The sequence below is a fragment of the Sus scrofa genome, unplaced genomic scaffold (assembly GCF_000003025.6).
Source record: "Sus scrofa isolate TJ Tabasco breed Duroc unplaced genomic scaffold, Sscrofa11.1 Contig1206, whole genome shotgun sequence".
Taxonomy (NCBI): domain Eukaryota; kingdom Metazoa; phylum Chordata; class Mammalia; order Artiodactyla; family Suidae; genus Sus; species Sus scrofa.
In genome coordinates this window covers 1,055,866-1,072,524 of record NW_018084833.1, presented here as the reverse complement: position 1 = coordinate 1,072,524, position 16,659 = coordinate 1,055,866, and the positions used below count along the sequence as shown (strand labels likewise).

Here is a 16,659-nt window from a genome sequence, read left to right as displayed (position 1 = left end):
AGTAAAAGGTGCATTTTATTGTATTTCTTTAAAAAGCGGGAGAACGAGGCAAAGGCTGCCGCAGGGTCCACGGCCCCTCCAGACCCGGCTGGTAGGCGCGGGACCCCGCTCGGGGCCTCGCCCCAAAACGCTCCCCTCCCTAGGCTCCCTGGCCCTCCGTGGGACCTCCGCAGGCTGCCCGGCGCCATCCCCAGCCTCCGCTCTGCAGGGTCGCGCCAGACAACCCCGCGGGTGGCAGCGCCTCGGCTCCCGGGAGCCGGCGCGGGGGGCGGGGCCTCGGCGCCCCCTCCCCTTTCCCTCCGGGGGCGGAGCGGGGGCGGAGCGCGGGGCGGGCGGGGCCTCGGCTCCCTCCTCCCCTTTCCCTCCGGGGGCGGGGCGAGGGGCGGGCGGGCGGGGCGAGGGGCGGGCGGGCGGGGCCGCGGCCCCCTCCCCCCCCAGCTCCGCGGCCCTCCGCGCCCCCGGCGCCCTCCGTCCTCGCTCCCGCCCTGCCGCGCGCCCCCGCCGCGCCCGCGCCCGCGCCCCCGCCCCCGCGCGCCCGCCCGGCCGTCGGAGGCGAGCGCTCCGGCGCTGACGCGGGGCGGGGAGGAGGCGCGGCGGCCGTTGCGGGCCGGCCCGCGGGGCTGAGGCCGAGCGGAGCCGGGCCCGCGCACCGGCCGGCGCCCACCATGCGGCGGCTGCGGCGCCTGGCGCATCTGGTGCTCTTCTGCCCCTTCTCCAAGGGCCTGCAGGTAGGCGCGCGCCCGGCCTCAGGGCCAGGGCCGCGGCGGGGGCGCGCGGCGAGCGGCCTCGGGGCCCGGGGCGGGAAGGGCACCGGCGGCCGGGGCGGAGGTTGTGGGTGGGCGAGCGGAGGTTCTGGGCCAGCGGATGCTGTAGGGGGGCGGCCCCCGCCTCGGAGGCTGAAGAAGGCCCCCACCCCGCCACCGGCTGGCCCCGCTCCCGCAGGCCCAGAAGCCACCCCAAGTCCGCTCGCTCTCCTTCTCTTGGAAGGTCAGCTGTGTCCTTAGGTGATGGAGAACTTGGGATGCGCGAAGCACCCTGAGAAGGACGCGGCCGCCCCCTGGGGCATCCCCCAGCCGGCCAAGGCTTAGTCAGGAGGATGCCCTGACCCCACAGTGACCTTGGACAAATCCCTGTCCCTCTCGGGACCCTGTTGTCTGCTGGCGTGCCAGCCGCCCAGAACGCTGTCGCCTCTGCTTCGGGTGGGCTGAGTCTCCAGTCATCCAGGCCAAACCTACGACCTCGATGCCTAGGACCCCAGCAACTGGGCGGAAGGAGACAGCCCTGGCCAGAGCTGCCCACACCTCCCGGCCTCCCCAGACTCAGCCTGGAGCCAGGCCGGGGGGTGCCCTGGGCGGGGGGAAGGGTGGGAGCTGGGAAGTGGGTGCCTGGCTAGGGCAGAAGCCCTCCCTGCCTGCCTAGGCTCTGGGGGTGCGTGGTCAAGGCGGAGCTGAGGGCCTGAGTGTCCTCCAGGCCCCGGGGTAGGGGGCGCCAGGGCCATGGCCAGGCTGCTGCAGGGGAGGCCGAAGTCGTGGGTCTTGGACCCTGGGGGTCGGGCCCCTGAGCACAGCCCAGGACATGGACATGAACTGGTGAGCAGCTCTGGTGGGTCTGAGCACCCCCCGCAGTGTAGGGAGGGACTCCGAGCCTCGGTTTCCCTGCTTGTGAAACACACACCGGGTGGGCGCTGAGGGTGGAGGCCATGGTGTACGTGGGCCACTGGCCCCGACCGAGGCTGCCGGCCCTCGACTGTGCTGTCACTGTCCCCTGAATGACGCCCCCCACCACAGTGGCTCCACAGGGAGCCGGGGCTGGCTGGGGTAGGCGAGCAGCTGTGCAGGACCCACTGTAAGAAAGACCCTCGCCGCCCTAGGGGCTAGGTCACTGTGGGACACGGGCCCCACGGGGTCAGGCTGGGTTGGTGGCGGGGGTGGGGGGCAGGGATGACTCCCCGAGGAAGGGCCGCCTGGGAGGCGGTCAGTGCCCGCCCAGTGGATGGTGTCCTGGGAGAGAGGCCGCCACTTGAGGGTCCCCGAACAGGAGGCGGGGGTCCTGGGCGGAGAAGGGGCTGTGTCTGGGCTGGGCCTTGCGGCCCGTCTGTGAAGCCTGGGCCCAGGGCTGGCTCTGGCCGACCCCCAGGACCCCCAGCGCCCATCCTCAGGGCCTCGGGGTGGGGTCCTGGGGCAGCTGGCAGCCCTGGCCTTGTCCCGCCCGAGCGGCACCCGGCTCTGGCCCCGCGCACACGGCTCCGCTTTCCTGTTTTTTTCCTTTGAACAAAACTGACGGAAACAGACACAGCAGCGGACACGGTGGCCTGAGGCCCAGCCCCTCCTCGCTCTGCCCCACAGCCACCCCTGTCCCCCCACTCCGCTCCTGCTCTTCAGTGGCCTCTGGAGCTCTGAGCCGGCCCCTGGAGCTCTTGGGACTCCCCCGCTGCAGCCCTTTGGGCGGCAGGAGGTGGGGCCTGTGCCCCTCCTGGAAGAACCATCGAAGTGACCCCAGCTGCCAGGCTGGGCTGGAGGCCGCTGCCCCCTCCCCTGTGGGGAGCCACTGGCCCTGTTTCTGGGCACCAGCCCCCGGCCCCTCAGGTGGCTAGAACCCAGGACTCACCGGGATCGCAGCCATTCCCTAGCCCACGTGGGGGGGCGGCTCCTCCTCCAGGGGTGGGCTGGCTGAAGCCCCCACCTCCTGCTCTCCTGGGCCGGGGGCCCAGCTCCCCATTCAGGGTGTCTGAGCCCCTGCACAGGACAGCGCCTGGTACCTCCGTGCCATCAGCTGGACAGCATCCGGCGAGGGAGGCCTGTGATTTACCAGGGCGGCAGCTGGCAAGGGAAGCTGATGCCCTGCGTCCGGGCTTGAGGGCTGGATGGGAGAGCCAGTGTCCCCAACCCAGCTCGCGAGGGGCTCTGGGAGACCTGGCCGAGGGGCCGAGCCCTTCATAGGGCACTTCCTGGCCCACCCCGGGCAGCCGGCGCCTGCGCGTCCTCTCCGCGCCTCCCTGCTCTTTGCTGCGGCAAGTTAAACCTCACGCAAATGTCACGTCTTCACCCCTGCTAAGGGCACAGCTCAGGGGCACAGTCATGCCCTACAACCATCCCCACCATCCTGCCGGCCCGGAACCTCCTCATCTTCCCAAACCGAAGCTCCGCCCCCACTCACCATGCCCTCCCCATTCTCCCCTCCCCCCCAGCCCCTACCAGCCGCTTGTCTCTAGGGACCTGACTCCTTTACTGCAGGTCCTTGCTTGCATGGGTCACACAGGGCTTGTCTCGCGTCTGGCTCACTGCACTAGACACGCTGTTCTTTCTCCAGGGCCATCCCTGTCGCGGCCAGTGTTGGGATTCTCTGCCTTTTCATGGCTGAGTAATATTCCCCCATGTGGATGGATGGCATTTGGTTTTGGCATCTGCTGATGAACGTGGGTTGTGCCCACCCTTTGGCTGCTGTGAACGTGGGCGTGTGAGGCTGGGTCTCTTAAAGGCTCCTGGGATGACTGTGCCACCAGGGCCCTGCCCTCTGCATCAGTAGCTCCCTGCCAGCCCTGGTCCAGCCGGAAATGTCCCCCAGCAGGAGGACAGTGCACAGGGGTCAGTGCTTCTCCAGCCTGACCTTGTGCACAGGTTAAATGTCATGATGAACCGAGGGCAGGGCAGGAGGACAAATTGTTCAAAATATCTTCATTCAGCAAAATAAAGAGTCGTCTACGCTGTAACCCCCTCCTTTTGACATTTTTTTCCCCTTCCTGTGAGATTTAAAGGTCTAAGAGCCACCAGGCCCCTGCCAGCGCCCGGTGGGTGGAGGGAAAAAGGAGAGAGGCTGCTGGGTGGCCGCGTGCATGGCGGCCTGCCCAGAGGGCCCAGCAGAAAAGCTGGGGTCCGGGAAGTGGGGTCAGCACTCCCAGATATGGCACTTGCTCACGCGCCCCCTCCGCCCGCAGGGCCGGCTCCCGGGCCTCAGGGTCAAGTATGTCTTCCTGGTCTGGCTGGGCGTCTTCGCAGGCAGCTGGATGGCCTACACGCACTACTCATCCTACGCGGAGCTCTGCCGCGGGCACATCTGCCAGGTGGTCATCGTAAGTGTCGCCTCGGGGCCGGCCTGTGGCCTTCCTCACGCCCCCGGCCCGCTCTGGTGCCCTCAGAGGTGCCAGCTGATGGGATTTTAGATGGATTACCCCATGCCAACTGCACCCTGCAGGGCTGTCTCTGGCTGGCCGTGGGCAAGGCCAGGGGAGGCCAGGCAGGTGCCCCGTGCGTGGAGCACAGGTGGGAGGCTGGGGACAGGTGTGCAGCTGGGAGGACAGGCAGGCGCTGGTGGCCTTGCAGGCCCCTCCTGGGGACGGGGATCCACCAAGGAGGCTGGAGAGCGTGGTCTGCTGGGCCTCCTGCCCGCAGGCAGCACCAACATTGCTGCTGGAGCCACGGCGTGCATGTGCCTGAGGGTGCGTGTGAGCCTGTGTGTGCTCGCACGTGTGCTCCTGGGCGTGCACACCCGGCCGACCCACTACTTCTGCTGACACCCCGTGACGCTGGATGGGGAAGTGATGCCAGTGAAGGGGCCCTGGCAACCTCCTGTCGGCCTTCCAGGGCCCGCGGGGGGCCCAGGTCGGCTGACCCGGGTCCCGAGCCTCTGCTCCACCAGGGACGGGCCTGGGAGGCCTCAGGAAGCCGCGAAGGAACCTGTCTGCTTGCCTCACGCCGCTGCGGCCTGGAGGGTCTCCCCTTCGCAGAGCGAGGGCCGCTTCTCCTGGGGACAGCGTGGTGCCCAGGAAGGGCTCAGGCGGGCCTGTTCCGGCCAAGGTCCCACAGGGCCAAACTTGGGACGATCCAGAGGTGGCGGTGAGAGAGGCAGGGGTCCAGAGAGGGGAGAGCCCTTGTCTCACGTGACGTGACCTGGGAGTGCCCCCCCAGGGCCAGGCCAGCGCCGGGCTTAGAGGTTGCAGCGCCCGGCTGCGGGTGGCAGTGAAGGCCTGGGGCCTCCTGTCCAGATATGTGCACCGGTGGCCTGCAGGGGCCAGGCCTGAGCCACGCGGGACACACGGCCCTGCCCTCCAACAGTTACGGGGACACCCCGGAGCAGAGCACATGGGGCGGGGGCCCAGCCCTGGGAGGTGGGGGTCCGGCCAGTATGTGCAATGAGCAGGCGGCCAGAGCCAGGTGTTTTCTGAGCGTCTCCTGTGCCCGAAGTTGCCCCCCAACATGCAGAGGATGGAGGGGCTGGGTGGGGGTGGGGGAGCAGAGGAGGAATGTGCCCCCCCCCACCAGGGGACCTGCAGCTTCCATTTTCCCACAGGGCCCTGGCCTTCCCACTGGCAGGGTGGAGGGGGGGGTCTCCTGGGCTGCTGGGCCCAGCTCTCCTGAGGCCTGTCCCCAGGGCCGTGGGGACACCCCCTCCTTCCCAGAGGAGACCTGCCCGCCTCAGGGGAGTGCCAGCCTTCTCAGAGATTCCACAGCTTGTCCAGGGGCACCCAGTGGGAGGGCGGAAGCCAGACCAGGCGTCGGGGTCAGGTGCCCATGGAGCTCTGGTGCTTGGCTGGGCCCCCTGCACCATCCTGTCTGCAGGCAGGAGGGGAGGTGTCGGCTGAGGGCCGATGGACGCCCTCCGCTCCCGTGGGGGCCCCTCCCCAGCCCTGCGGGCAGTGTGGAGGGCAGGCCCCTCCCGGCACAGGCCCTGGATGGCCCTGCCGCCTGCTTTCCTAGGCAGACTGCCCCCCCAGGCCCTGTGGCTCTGCGGTTTTGGGGGATCCGAGCAGACCCCCTGTGCTGGAGGGCCTCCTGCAAGGCGGCGGGATGGCAGTCTTTCCATCTCGGTGAACCGCCGGCATTCTCAAGACTCCAGGCCACCTCCACGTTCACGGCTCCGTTCCCGTGGGTGAGCCCGGGCCTGAGGTGCGCGGGCGGCCCTGCCGCCTCCCCCCACACGGTGGCGCTGTGCTCTGCACCCTCCCTTCCCTCTCCTTCCTGGGAGGGGCTCCACCGCGGCCTGGGCGCCATGGCAACGGCGATGGGCATCCAGGATTCACCAGCACCCTCTCCAGACGCCACAGTTCCCCCCCAACCCTGCGGGGCTGACTCCGTCCCCTCCGGCTTCACTCCCGCTCGCGTCCGTCCCGACCCCAGGACACAGGGGGTTGCAAGGCTCTGTCTAGAGCCAGGGAGGGGCCGGCAGGGGTGCAGCCCGACCTCCAGCCGCCTGAGGGCTTCCCGCCGAGGCCGGGGAGGGGCCTCCCTCTTAGACGAACACGCCGGCCGCACGCCGACCGGCACGGTCAGGTAGCGGAAGCCGGGTCAGCCGGGCAAAGGCAGGGGCCCCACCAGGAAGAGCCAGACGCCTGCTCAGGGGCAGCTGTGCTCACGGGAGGCCTGGCATCTCGCAGGTCACTGGGCACAGCTGGCAGGCAGCTGGTGACTCTGGGAGGCAGTTTCAGACCTGGTGACTGTAAGGCCCCTGCCAGCCCCGCGGGCGCTCAGGGCCGGCAGAGCGGCTCGGGCATGGCCGGCTGCAGGGGTCCGGGCCCCTTCTGAGAAGTGCTACAGCCTAAGAACCGGGGGGGTTAATGGCCGGTGTGAGGGGGCCCCTGCCTGCCCGCCCAGGGTGCAGCAGGGGATGGGAGGCCCCTGCGGGCGGCAGGGGGGGAGGGGGGCGCCGAGAGAGGAGGCCCTGCCTCCCCAGGCCACTTCCTGGCGTCCTGCCCCTCCTCAGTGTGACCAGTTCCGCAAAGGCATCATCTCAGGCTCCATCTGCCAGGACCTGTGCCACCTGCACCAGGTGGAGTGGAGGACCTGCCTCTCCTCCGTCCCGGGCCAGCAGGTAAGCCCGGCGGGGTCGGGCGGGGTCCTTCCCGGGAGACAGGCGGGGACCGAGCGCGAGGAGCCCTGTGGTCCCGCGCAGGTGTACAGTGGGCTCTGGCAGGGCAAGGAGGTGACCATCAAGTGTGGCATTGAGGAGAGCCTCAACTCCAAGGCGGGGTCGGACGGGGCCCCCCGGCGGGAGCTGGTGCTGTTTGACAAGCCCTCTCGGGGCACCTCGATCAAGGAGTTCCGCGAGATGACCCTCAGCTTTCTCAAGGTCAGCGGCCCCCCTGGGGTCCTGCGCACAGGGCAGGACGCGACTTGGGGGGAGCCCCAGGCTGGCCGGGGGTCCGGGCTTGAGGACCCACCCCAGGGGCATCTGTGGGGAGCAGGGAGGACGCGGGAGCGGGGAGGCCAAGGGCCGGAAGTGAGCAGCACCCCCAGGGGGAGAGGCGCGGTGGGCTTCCCGGAGGAGGCGCGGGGGTCTGCTGTGCTGCCAGCTGGCTGACGCCCAGCCCCCCTCTCTCACGGCCCCAAACCTCAGGCCAACCTGGGGGACCTGCCGTCCCTGCCTGCGCTGGTCGGCCGGGTCCTTCTCATGGCCGACTTCAACAAGGACAACCGCGTGTCCCTGGCCGAGGCCAAGTCGGTGTGGGCCCTGCTGCAGCGCAACGAGTTCCTGCTGCTGCTGTCCCTGCAGGAGAAGGAGCACGCGTCCCGGCTGCTGGGCTACTGCGGGGACCTGTACGTCACCGAGGGCGTCCCGCTCAGCTCCTGGCCGGGGGCCACGCTCCCGCCCCTGCTGCGCCCGCTGCTGCCGCCGGCGCTGCACGGGGCCCTGCAGCAGTGGCTGGGGCCCGCCTGGCCCTGGCGCGCCAAGATCGCCATGGGGCTGCTGGAGTTCGTGGAGGACCTCTTCCACGGCGCCTACGGCAACTTCTACATGTGCGAGACGACGCTGGCCAACGTGGGCTACACGGCCAAGTACGACTTCAGGATGGCCGACCTGCAGCAGGTGGCGCCCGAGGCCGCCGTGCGCCGCTTCCTGCGGGGCCGCCGCTGCGAGCACAGCGCCGACTGCACCTACGGGCGCGACTGCCGGGCGCCGTGCGACACGCTCATGAGGCAGTGCAAGGGCGACCTGGTGCAGCCCAACCTGGCCAAGGTGTGCGAGCTGCTGCGGGACTACCTGCTGCCTGGCGCCCCCGCCGCGCTGCGCCCCGAGCTGGGCAAGCAGCTGCGCACGTGCACCACGCTGAGCGGGCTGGCCAGCCAGGTGGAGGCGCACCACTCGCTGGTGCTGAGCCACCTCAAGAGCCTGCTCTGGAAGGAGATCTCGGACAGCAGGTACACCTGAGGCCAGGCAGCTGCCCGCACAGGGGAAGCCCGGGGAACAGATGTAAATAGTCGCCCTGGCCCCTCTGGCGCCCCCAGCCCAGCCTGGACAGAGCGACACCTGCTGGGGGCCAGGGGCGGACACCAGCCTGACCCTCCTACCCAGCCCTGGAGCCACGCAGGCAGGGTGGGGCCACGCCTGGGGCAAAGGTCAAGGGGAGCAGGAGCTGCGCCCCCAGCCCGGGTCACAGCATCAGCACCCTTGGCCCACCGCTCGGGCGGCTGCTCAAGACAAGGCAGCCCAGGCTGCAATTCCTGTCGCTCATTTCAAGGGCCGCTGGATCCCAACACCCAGCGGGAAAGAGCCCCCACCAAGCTGTGGCCCCTCCGCCCCCGCTGAGGCCCAGATCAGGGCCTCGGCTCATCAGACAGGAAGACGCAAAACAGTTTATTCAAGACCCATTTATTCTCTAGACACCCTTCTCGTTGAAGAAAAAGGCATTAAATCCTTCCATTTTGCTTAAAACACCATGTTCCAAAGTGTCACCTGCAAGGTCCACATTCTTGGCACTGCTGCTTAAATCTCATCCCAGATACTTCGGGGCGGGCAGGCGGGCGAGGTAACCCAGACGGTGAGGACAGGGGGCACCCCCACGGCCACTGGAGGAACAACCGGCCGAGGGGCGCCCTCCTGGGCCCCGCACAGTCCCCGCACGACATGCCACGTCCCTGGACCCGTCTGCTTCCGCTTCCACAGCCACTGCCCCTGCCAGGCGGCACTTGGCACATGCAGAACCCAGCCTCCTCCGGGGGTTGCCTTCCCAGCTCCGCTGCCCCCGTCATCTCCAGCGCGCTGGAGGGGGTGCCGGCTCAGGCGGTGGCTTCCTGGCTCCAGGCTCCATGGGAACCGAGGACAGCTGACTTTGCAGACAACACAGTGGGCACGCGCCCTGGTGATGGAGCCGGGACCACTGTCCTCTCGCTGGCTGAGCTTCCTCTCCTTGGCTGGTGGGCCTCAGGACAGCGCGGCTGCTGGAATGAAAGTGGACACGGCTGGGGCCTCCTTAGCCTTCTCCCCCACCCACCCCCACACATCAGGCCCAGGCCCCCCATTCGGCACCCAGCTTCTAGGGGAATCCGCCAGCCAGGGTCCACCGGGATGGGGTCCCAAGTGCCCCTACAACCTGCCCCTGAAGCTGGGCTCAAAAATGGACGTGGCACCACCCGTCCTCCTCTCTGCCCACTTCTGGGAATTCCAGCCACCCTGGCCCCACGCCCGCTGACCAGCCCCAGACAACTGGTGCGCAAGGACAAGTCCACACAACCCCAGCAGTCACTTCGCAGTAGCCCACGGCTCAGGGTGACCATCCTCTTAAAAAACCACTTGGAGTTCCCGTCGCGGCTCAGTGATAACAAACCCAACAAGGATCCACGAGGATGTGGGTTTGATCCCTGGGCTCACTCAGTGGGTTAAGCATCCCAAGTTGCTGTGGCTGTGGCATAGGCTGTCAGCTGGACCCCTAGCCTGGGAACTTCCATATGCTGAGGGTGTGGCCCTAAAAGGCAAAAACAAAAACAAAAACAAAAACAAAAAAAACCCACTCACTGGGAGTTCCCAATATGGCTCAGCAGTAATGAACACAACTAGGATCCATGAGGACACGGGTTTCGACCCCTGACCTTGCTCAGTGGATTCGGGATCCAGCGGTGCCATGAGTTGCTCGCTCGGATCTGGCGTTGCTGTGGCTGTGGTATAAGCCAGCACCTGCAGCTCCGATTCAACCCTTAGCCTGGGAACTCTCACATGCTGTGGAGGCAGCACCAAGAAGCACACCCTCCCAGAACTTGGATTAAGAACCAACCATGCTGGGAGTTCCCGTCGTGGCTCAGTGGTTAACTAATTCCACCAGGAACCATGAGGATGCGGGTCTGATCCCTGGCCTCACTCAGTGGGTTAAGGCTCTGGCATTGCCATGAGCTGTGGTGTGGGTCGCAGACGTGGCTCAGATCCAGCATTGCTGTGGCTGTGGCTCAGGCCAGCGGCTACAGCTCCAATTCAACCCCTAGCCTGGGAACCTCCATATGCCGAGTGCAGCCCTAAAAAGCAAAAACACACACAAAAAAAAACAACAACAAAAAAAAACCCAACTACATTAACAGAAATTGGCACATCATGAGTCAACTATACTTTAAAAGAAACTTTTTTAAATAGAAAAAGGAATAAACCGAATCGTTTATCAACTATACGTCAGTTAAAAGAATCAAGCAGATAAAGGCTCCCCCGATGGGGCAGGAAGCACCTGCCCCTGCCTTCCTGTGTGGTCCCCTCCCTGACGGCACCAGGGCTGGCTCACCAGCTCTGCTGAAGCCAGCTGCCGACGCGAGGCCTCCTGCCAACAGCCAGAGTGACATCCCGGAGGCGGTTCTTTCTGGCCCAATTCAGCCTTCAGATGCTGCAGCCAGAACCGCCCAGCCCCACGAACAGGGTGAGGTGGCCCAGGTCAGCTGAGGCTTTCCCGCCTCACCAAGTGGACTCCTGCCACGGGGCTTCCATCATCAGCTACCCGAGATACCAACTCTCACCCCTCAAGGCACAGCCAGGAGGGGGCACTGTGCGCTTGTGCCAAAGCCGCCCACCCCCTGCCGCCCTGACTCCTGGGCCTGATCTTGGCAGCTGCACCTGGACGGGCATCTCAGCACAGCATGGCTTGGGCAGCAGGGAGGCGCCCACCGCCCCCCCCACCCGGATGCTGAGACCCCAGGCAGCACCTTTCCCAGTTCGGGGCCTCACCTCCATTCTCCTGGGGCCCCCGGGGCCCAATCACTGACCACCCCCCAAAACCATCATTTTGCACACGGCCCCAACCAGGTTCCTGCAGACCCCCAGCCCGTCGCACCCCCCCAACCTACCTGTCCAGGATCAGAGCCACATCTGCAGGTCTGTCCCACGGACCAGTCACGCAGGACCGAGCTGGGCCCACGGATCTGAGAAGTGAACCCCATCAGTGAATCCCCCCGAAAGTGACTTTTCTACAGCAGGGTCTGTCGCCCTGTGGTTTTACCGTGTGGGGCCGTCCTGTGCACCCCTGGCCTCCACCCACCAGGTGCCCCGGGGGGACACAAACTGCCCTGACCTAAAGCTTTTGTTCAAGCCCCAAACTGAGAGGGCCCTCCCCTCCCCCTGCGAGGGTGTCGGGACAGTCCCGGTTTGGACGGTCATCCTCCAGGGCTGCGGTCACTCCGCAAAAGGCTCCAGAGGCCTGACCCACCCCGCCAGCAGGACAAACGCCAGGAGGCAACCTTCGGTGGTCCTTCCAGAAGGACCCGCTCCTGGCCAAGGACCCTCAGAGTTCGAGCTCCGGGACCAGGGGGCTCTGGGCCCCTCGACCCCAGCCCAGCAGCTCCCAGCAGGGAGGCGCTCCTCCCCAGGCCGACCCGACCGGAGAACCAGGACAGACGCCCTCCGAGGTGATCCCACTGTGCCCAGAGTGGGCCGTGTGCACACAAGGCTCACAAGCTTTGACAAATGGTCCGGGGCTCCAGGCCACAGGCCCGCACACGGGGGACAGCGCCCCCTCGTGGCAGCTCTCAGCAATGTCTGGCTACAAACCATTCTTAGTGCCCAGGTTTGGAGCACTGAGCGTAGAAATAGCCGCTTCCTCTTTGCCCCAAGGTCACAGGTGCAGCAGAGCAGCTGCAGCCGTGGTGCCGGCAGGTCCGGCACCTGCAGGGCAGCACCCCTGCCCCCGCCCCAGGCCCCACACCACTTACCGTGGTCTGGATCCTGAGGGCGGGTCATTCTCGCCTGTGGTTCAGAGCCTCCAGTCACTGCCCTTCCTGGATCAAACGACAAAGACGTCTGGTTCAGAATCAGCAAACGAAAAGCTGGCCGCCTGCTTTACCATTGCTAGGACCTAAAGCTCATGGAGGCTGGGCGTTCCCTGTGGCACAGTGGAAACGAATGACCCGGAACCATGCGGTTACAGAGTCAATCCCTGGCCTCGCTCAGTGGGTTAAGGATCCAGCGTTGCCGTGGCTGTGGGGGAGACCAGAAGCTGTAGCTCCCATGGGACCCCTAGCCTGGAAACTTACGTACGCTGCAGATGGGGGTGTGGCCCTAAAAAGCAAAGCGGAAAAAAAAAAAGCTAACGAGGGCTGCTGCTGACAAAGGAATCCTGTACCTTTTCTAGAGTCAATCTTCAGACCGCCCAGGGGCAGCCTAAACTGGGAATTAAAAAGGACTTGGACCGCCTGTGCTGGCACCCCGCAGGTGGGGGTTGAATGAACTTGGGGGATCACAGTGGAACCAAGAGGGCCCTCAGAAATCTCCCCTCGACCGGAGAGCTGAGGGAGGTACCAGATAGATGACAGATCTGAGCAGCACACCGGGACCAGGCGATCAGAGAAAACAAAGCTCTGGAATTTCAAGTCTCGCGGCCTTGAGAGACAAGATCCTACCGCGTAGCACAGGGAACTGTGTTCCGCGGCCGAGGCAAACCCAAAGGGAAGAGCACAGAGGCTGCGTGTGCGTGACGGAGTCACTGTGCTGTTCAAGCGAAGTTAACACTGCCCGTCAGTGCAGCACTTCCCAGTCCAGAGAGAGCGCCCACTGCTGGCCTGCGGGACTGTCTGCGTAACGTGTGAGGCAGGCAACTTCATTTCCGGAGTTTCTGGCTGCAGCTGCCCATCAAGGTCTAAGACAAGGGAACAACTCTGCTCTGAGAAGCGCCCCAGCGACACATGAATACTCTGTAACATTTTGATCCTAATGATTCAAATTATTTCAATTAAGCAGCCCTCAGAGGCAGAACCTCCAGATCTGAGGCCAGCCGAGACCGAGCAAAGAATGAGCTTCGCAGGAAAGGCCTCGGTGGCCTGCAGGCAGGCCCAGCAGCCAGCACCCAGGTACGTGTCAGACTATCAATCATCCAGACGTCCACCAGCCAGAACACTGGGCGTAGACAAGCCTCTCTCCTCTCTGCCACCTAACGACACAAATGTGACACAGCAGCCACATCTGCAACGCCTCTAGGGGCAGTGTGTACGCAACACTCAACAATTCCCGTTTTCATTTCCCGGACCGCGTGGCTGCAGACCCACCCGCCACGAGGTTCACACAGACGCTGCCAAACCCCTCAACCAACTACACTCCGGGTAACCTGCTCCCGCAGCAAGGTGTCAACTCACCTGAGACCCCGGCAGGTGGCTCTGGTCCCCGCAGGCCAACTCTAAGGAAAACAGAAACCCGCACTTTGTCAGAACCTGACAAGTTCACAAAAAGGTCCTCACCGGGCTTCCTCTGGCGGCCTTCGATCTCCAGGCCTACAGCCAAACCCAGCCACCTCCCCTCTTCCTCCCTGCTTGACGTGGGGTGCGGGGAAAACCAAGGGCACCAGTGGCGCTGTACGAAGATGCCGAAGCTCGCAGGTGACCCAGGGACTGGGGCTGAGGTGCAGCTTCGCCTTTCCACCAGGAGGCAGCAGCACTCACGCGCGCTGCGCTACGTGTAACAGCCCCCCCGCCCCGTAGAACGCGGACGCTGCCCAGGAAGCAGTGACGATCCGTTTAAAAACCAGGGGGGCGCAGCAACACGAAGGCACCTCCTCAAGGTCGCAAGGAGGGAAAGCGGCAGCGTGCGAGGCTCTTCCCCTTGGACTCCCGCCGAAGGAGCCGCGTGGACGAAGGGGGAGCCTACCTGTGAACCGCCCCGGTTCGCCCATCAAACCACTGCTACCTCGACGTACCCCAAGACCTCGGCGCTGGGAGGGTGCGGCGAGCGCCGCCGGGTTCGCGATGCTCTGCGGGGGCGCCGGGACCTCGCCGCGCACCCCCCAACACACAGGTCTTGGGCGCACAGGGAAGCGCAGCTCCGGCCACCGGCCCCCAGGCCAGCGCCGCGAGGAGTCGGGCACTGCGCACGGCGTGGATGCGAGCTCCGGCCCGGAGCGCGCGCCGAGCCGCCATGGCCGTCGCCGCCGCCGCCGGCGGAAAGGACATGCGAGCGCGCGCCACGCCTTTTATAGCGCGGACGGCGGCTCGCGAGGCCCAATCCGCTCCAGCCCCGGGTCCGCCGCCGCAGCTGCGCCCTCTAGCGGAGCCTCCCGGCCGCACCGCGCTGCCTCCTGACCTGGGTCGGGCTCACCTCTCGCGTCCCGCCCCAGAGCCCGGGAAGCCCCGTAGGAGGTCCCGTCTCCTGCCCGCACGTGCGTCTCGAGCCGGTGGGGCGATCCTCGCGGACCCCTGAGGCCTCTGACTGTAGCGTGGGATCTACCTCCCGTGGGCAGCAGGACGGCGCGCATCCTCTTTTGTGAAGGGCACGTAGGCACCGGATAACGTCTTCTACAGTTACTGTCCCCAAGCATCGTGAAGCTGGGGCCACCTCTCTGTTCCCTGCTGAAGGGCCTCCTGATTTCTGGGAGCCCTGGCTGAGATGCTCCCGCCTGCACCCCGCCCCAGCATCTCCTGTAGGGAACTCTGCTCACCCTGCCAGGAGGTGTCTCCCAGATGCCACCGCTGACCGCTGGGCTAGGGCTGCCCGGCGGCACTGGGGAGCGACATTTTGCTTCCTTTTACATGGGAGCTTCTGAGGTGGGGTCAGGAAGGACACGCCATGAATTCGTTAGTCCCCTGAGACTTCTCACAGGTTAAGTTATTGCTAATTTGGCAATCGCCCCTCAGTGTGACATCGCAGTGGGGGCTCCACTGAGAATCCTGCAGGGCTCCCTGTGATTAGCCGCATCTGCCCTCTGACAGCGTGGGGATCGCAGACCTGCCTCCCGGGGCTACCCTGTGGGCCAAGGCCCGGCGGTCCCTTCGGCCTCTTAGCCAGGAGCATTCCAGCAGTGCCAGTCGAAGGCGGGGTGCCCTCCCCTCAGAAGCACAGTGCCGACAGAGAGAGCCTTGGGGCCTGGTTTCCAGGGGACAGGCTGAGCTGGTTGGGGGAAGGCAGGACCCTCCCACCTGACGGCCAGAGAGGGGGAGGGGAGTGAGGGGAGGGAGAGAGGGAGGGAGGGAGACCAGCTGGGAAGCTGGAGACCCGATTCTCCAGGAAAGAGAAGTTTCCCAAACTCTGGAGGGGGTCCCCGGGGCCCTTCGAGGCAGCCGGGCTCCCCCCCCCCCGGGGCCCTGTCCCCGGCTGTCCTGCTCCGAGTCAGATGTGATGCTTTCGTTGACCACGTTGATGAACTGGGTGTGGGTGGCATGGATGGTGGGAGCCGGGTGCTCCCTGCCCTCTGGTGGCGCTGGGACCAGATGGAGGGGGCAGTGGTGAGGTACCACCTTCCCAAACAGCTCCTGGGGGGGCAGCGGAGCGTTACCAGGCTCCGCCACACCCCAGCTCAGCTCCCACGGTCCCGCCTCGTCCCGGGCAGGGTCTCTGGTCAGAGCTGGAGCTCAGGAGGCTGAGGAGGTGGTGGGGGGTGTCTCTGGGTTTGTTTCCCGCCCAGCACAGGCCACCCAGACCAACACGGCAGGACGGGAGCTACACTGACACCAGCCCAGCCCCAGGTGCTCCCAGCCCAGGAGGCGGCTCCCCCGCTGCCCAACCCAGCAGGCTTGGGCCCTGGCAGCTCCCCAAGGGCTGCGTGTCCTCACGCACACAGTCAGGGCACAGCAGCTGCCTAGCAAGCGCTGTGGCCACATGGCTGCTTCAGCAGATAGGGGACGACCCCCGGAGCTGGCTGCACCTCAGTGAGCGCCCCCTTCCCGCTTCCCATCTGCTCCATCTCCCTGAACCTGCGGTCACCCAGTGCTGAGGGACGGGAGCGTCGCGTCTGCCCAGTCCGCGGGGGAATCCAGGCCTGGGGTCAAAACGCTTGCCCAGGCCCCGTGGTAGAGCTGGGACCCAGGACATCGGGTCTGGACTAGCGAATGGCAGGTGTGGGCAGCAGATGCCAGGAGCAGAGCTGTCCTGCCCTGCCCCGTGGAGCATCCCCCGAGTCCTGGCTCGGCCAGTTCTCTGCCGCCGAGGGCGAGGGCCAGGGAGGGGCCTGTGCTGCAGCTGATGGTGGGGCTGCACTGACCAATGGCCTGCTTTTCAGGAACTTTCCTAGTTTGCTCTAATCTCTGATCGTTGTTGCCCAGACACGTACCGCTACTCCAGGCGATAACCCGGAAGACACCGCCAGGATCGGCCGAGACCTCCGGACCCCCAGCTTCGATGACTGAGACTCCCCCAAAGAGAGAAGAAGGCATGTTTACCCCCGGTCCTGATTCTTATCTGAAGCCCTGTTTTTCTCCTTTTTGGCTGTAACACTCCCTGCAGTTCTTCCCCGAGGCGGACACCGTCGTTAGGGCAGCAGCCTGCTGTGACCTCCTTTGCCTGGCAAAGCAGGAAAAGCTATTTTTTTTTCTCCTTCACCCAACACTCTATTCAGCGCTGGTGGACAGAGGCCGCGCCTCGGCGGTGCTTGTCGCCTGGTCTTCAACCACCTCCTCTCCTGACTCTTGTCATCTGCCCCTCTGGGCTGTGAGTCCTGGGCGAGTGCCCAGGGCGCTGCAGCCAAATGACCACAGCAGGTCTCAGAGCCCCCTCCTGCCT

General features: G+C 65.8%; 1 protein-coding gene and 1 long non-coding RNA gene across 5 annotated transcripts; one reads left to right on the top strand and one right to left on the bottom strand.

Annotated features, from left to right (window-relative positions):
- The first annotated feature begins 442 nt into the window (after positions 1-442).
- Positions 443-8,646, top strand: FAM69B (family with sequence similarity 69 member B). Of its 3 annotated transcripts, none has more exons than XM_003480637.4 (5): positions 443-728; positions 3,935-4,069; positions 6,697-6,804; positions 6,886-7,062; positions 7,330-8,646. In XM_003480637.4, the coding sequence occupies exons 1-5, from the start codon at positions 666-668 to the stop codon at positions 8,140-8,142; spliced, it is 1,296 nt and encodes a 431-aa protein (XP_003480685.2). In that variant the 5' UTR covers positions 443-665; the 3' UTR covers positions 8,143-8,646. The 3 variants fall into 3 exon arrangements, with proteins under 3 accessions (XP_003480685.2, XP_020936713.1, XP_020936712.1); XM_021081054.1 differs by lacking the exon at positions 443-728 and adding an exon at positions 1,381-1,589 and having other exon boundaries at positions 6,742-6,804; XM_021081053.1 differs by lacking the exon at positions 443-728 and adding an exon at positions 1,387-1,589.
- LOC100512700 (uncharacterized) lies at positions 8,568-14,116 on the bottom strand. 2 transcript variants are annotated; one of them, NR_045193.1, is given in 5 exon segments: positions 8,568-9,152; positions 11,031-11,105; positions 11,892-11,957; positions 13,308-13,348; positions 13,865-14,116. It is a non-coding gene; the product is annotated as an uncharacterized LOC100512700 (long non-coding RNA).
- Between the last annotated feature and the right edge of the window lie 2,543 nt (positions 14,117-16,659).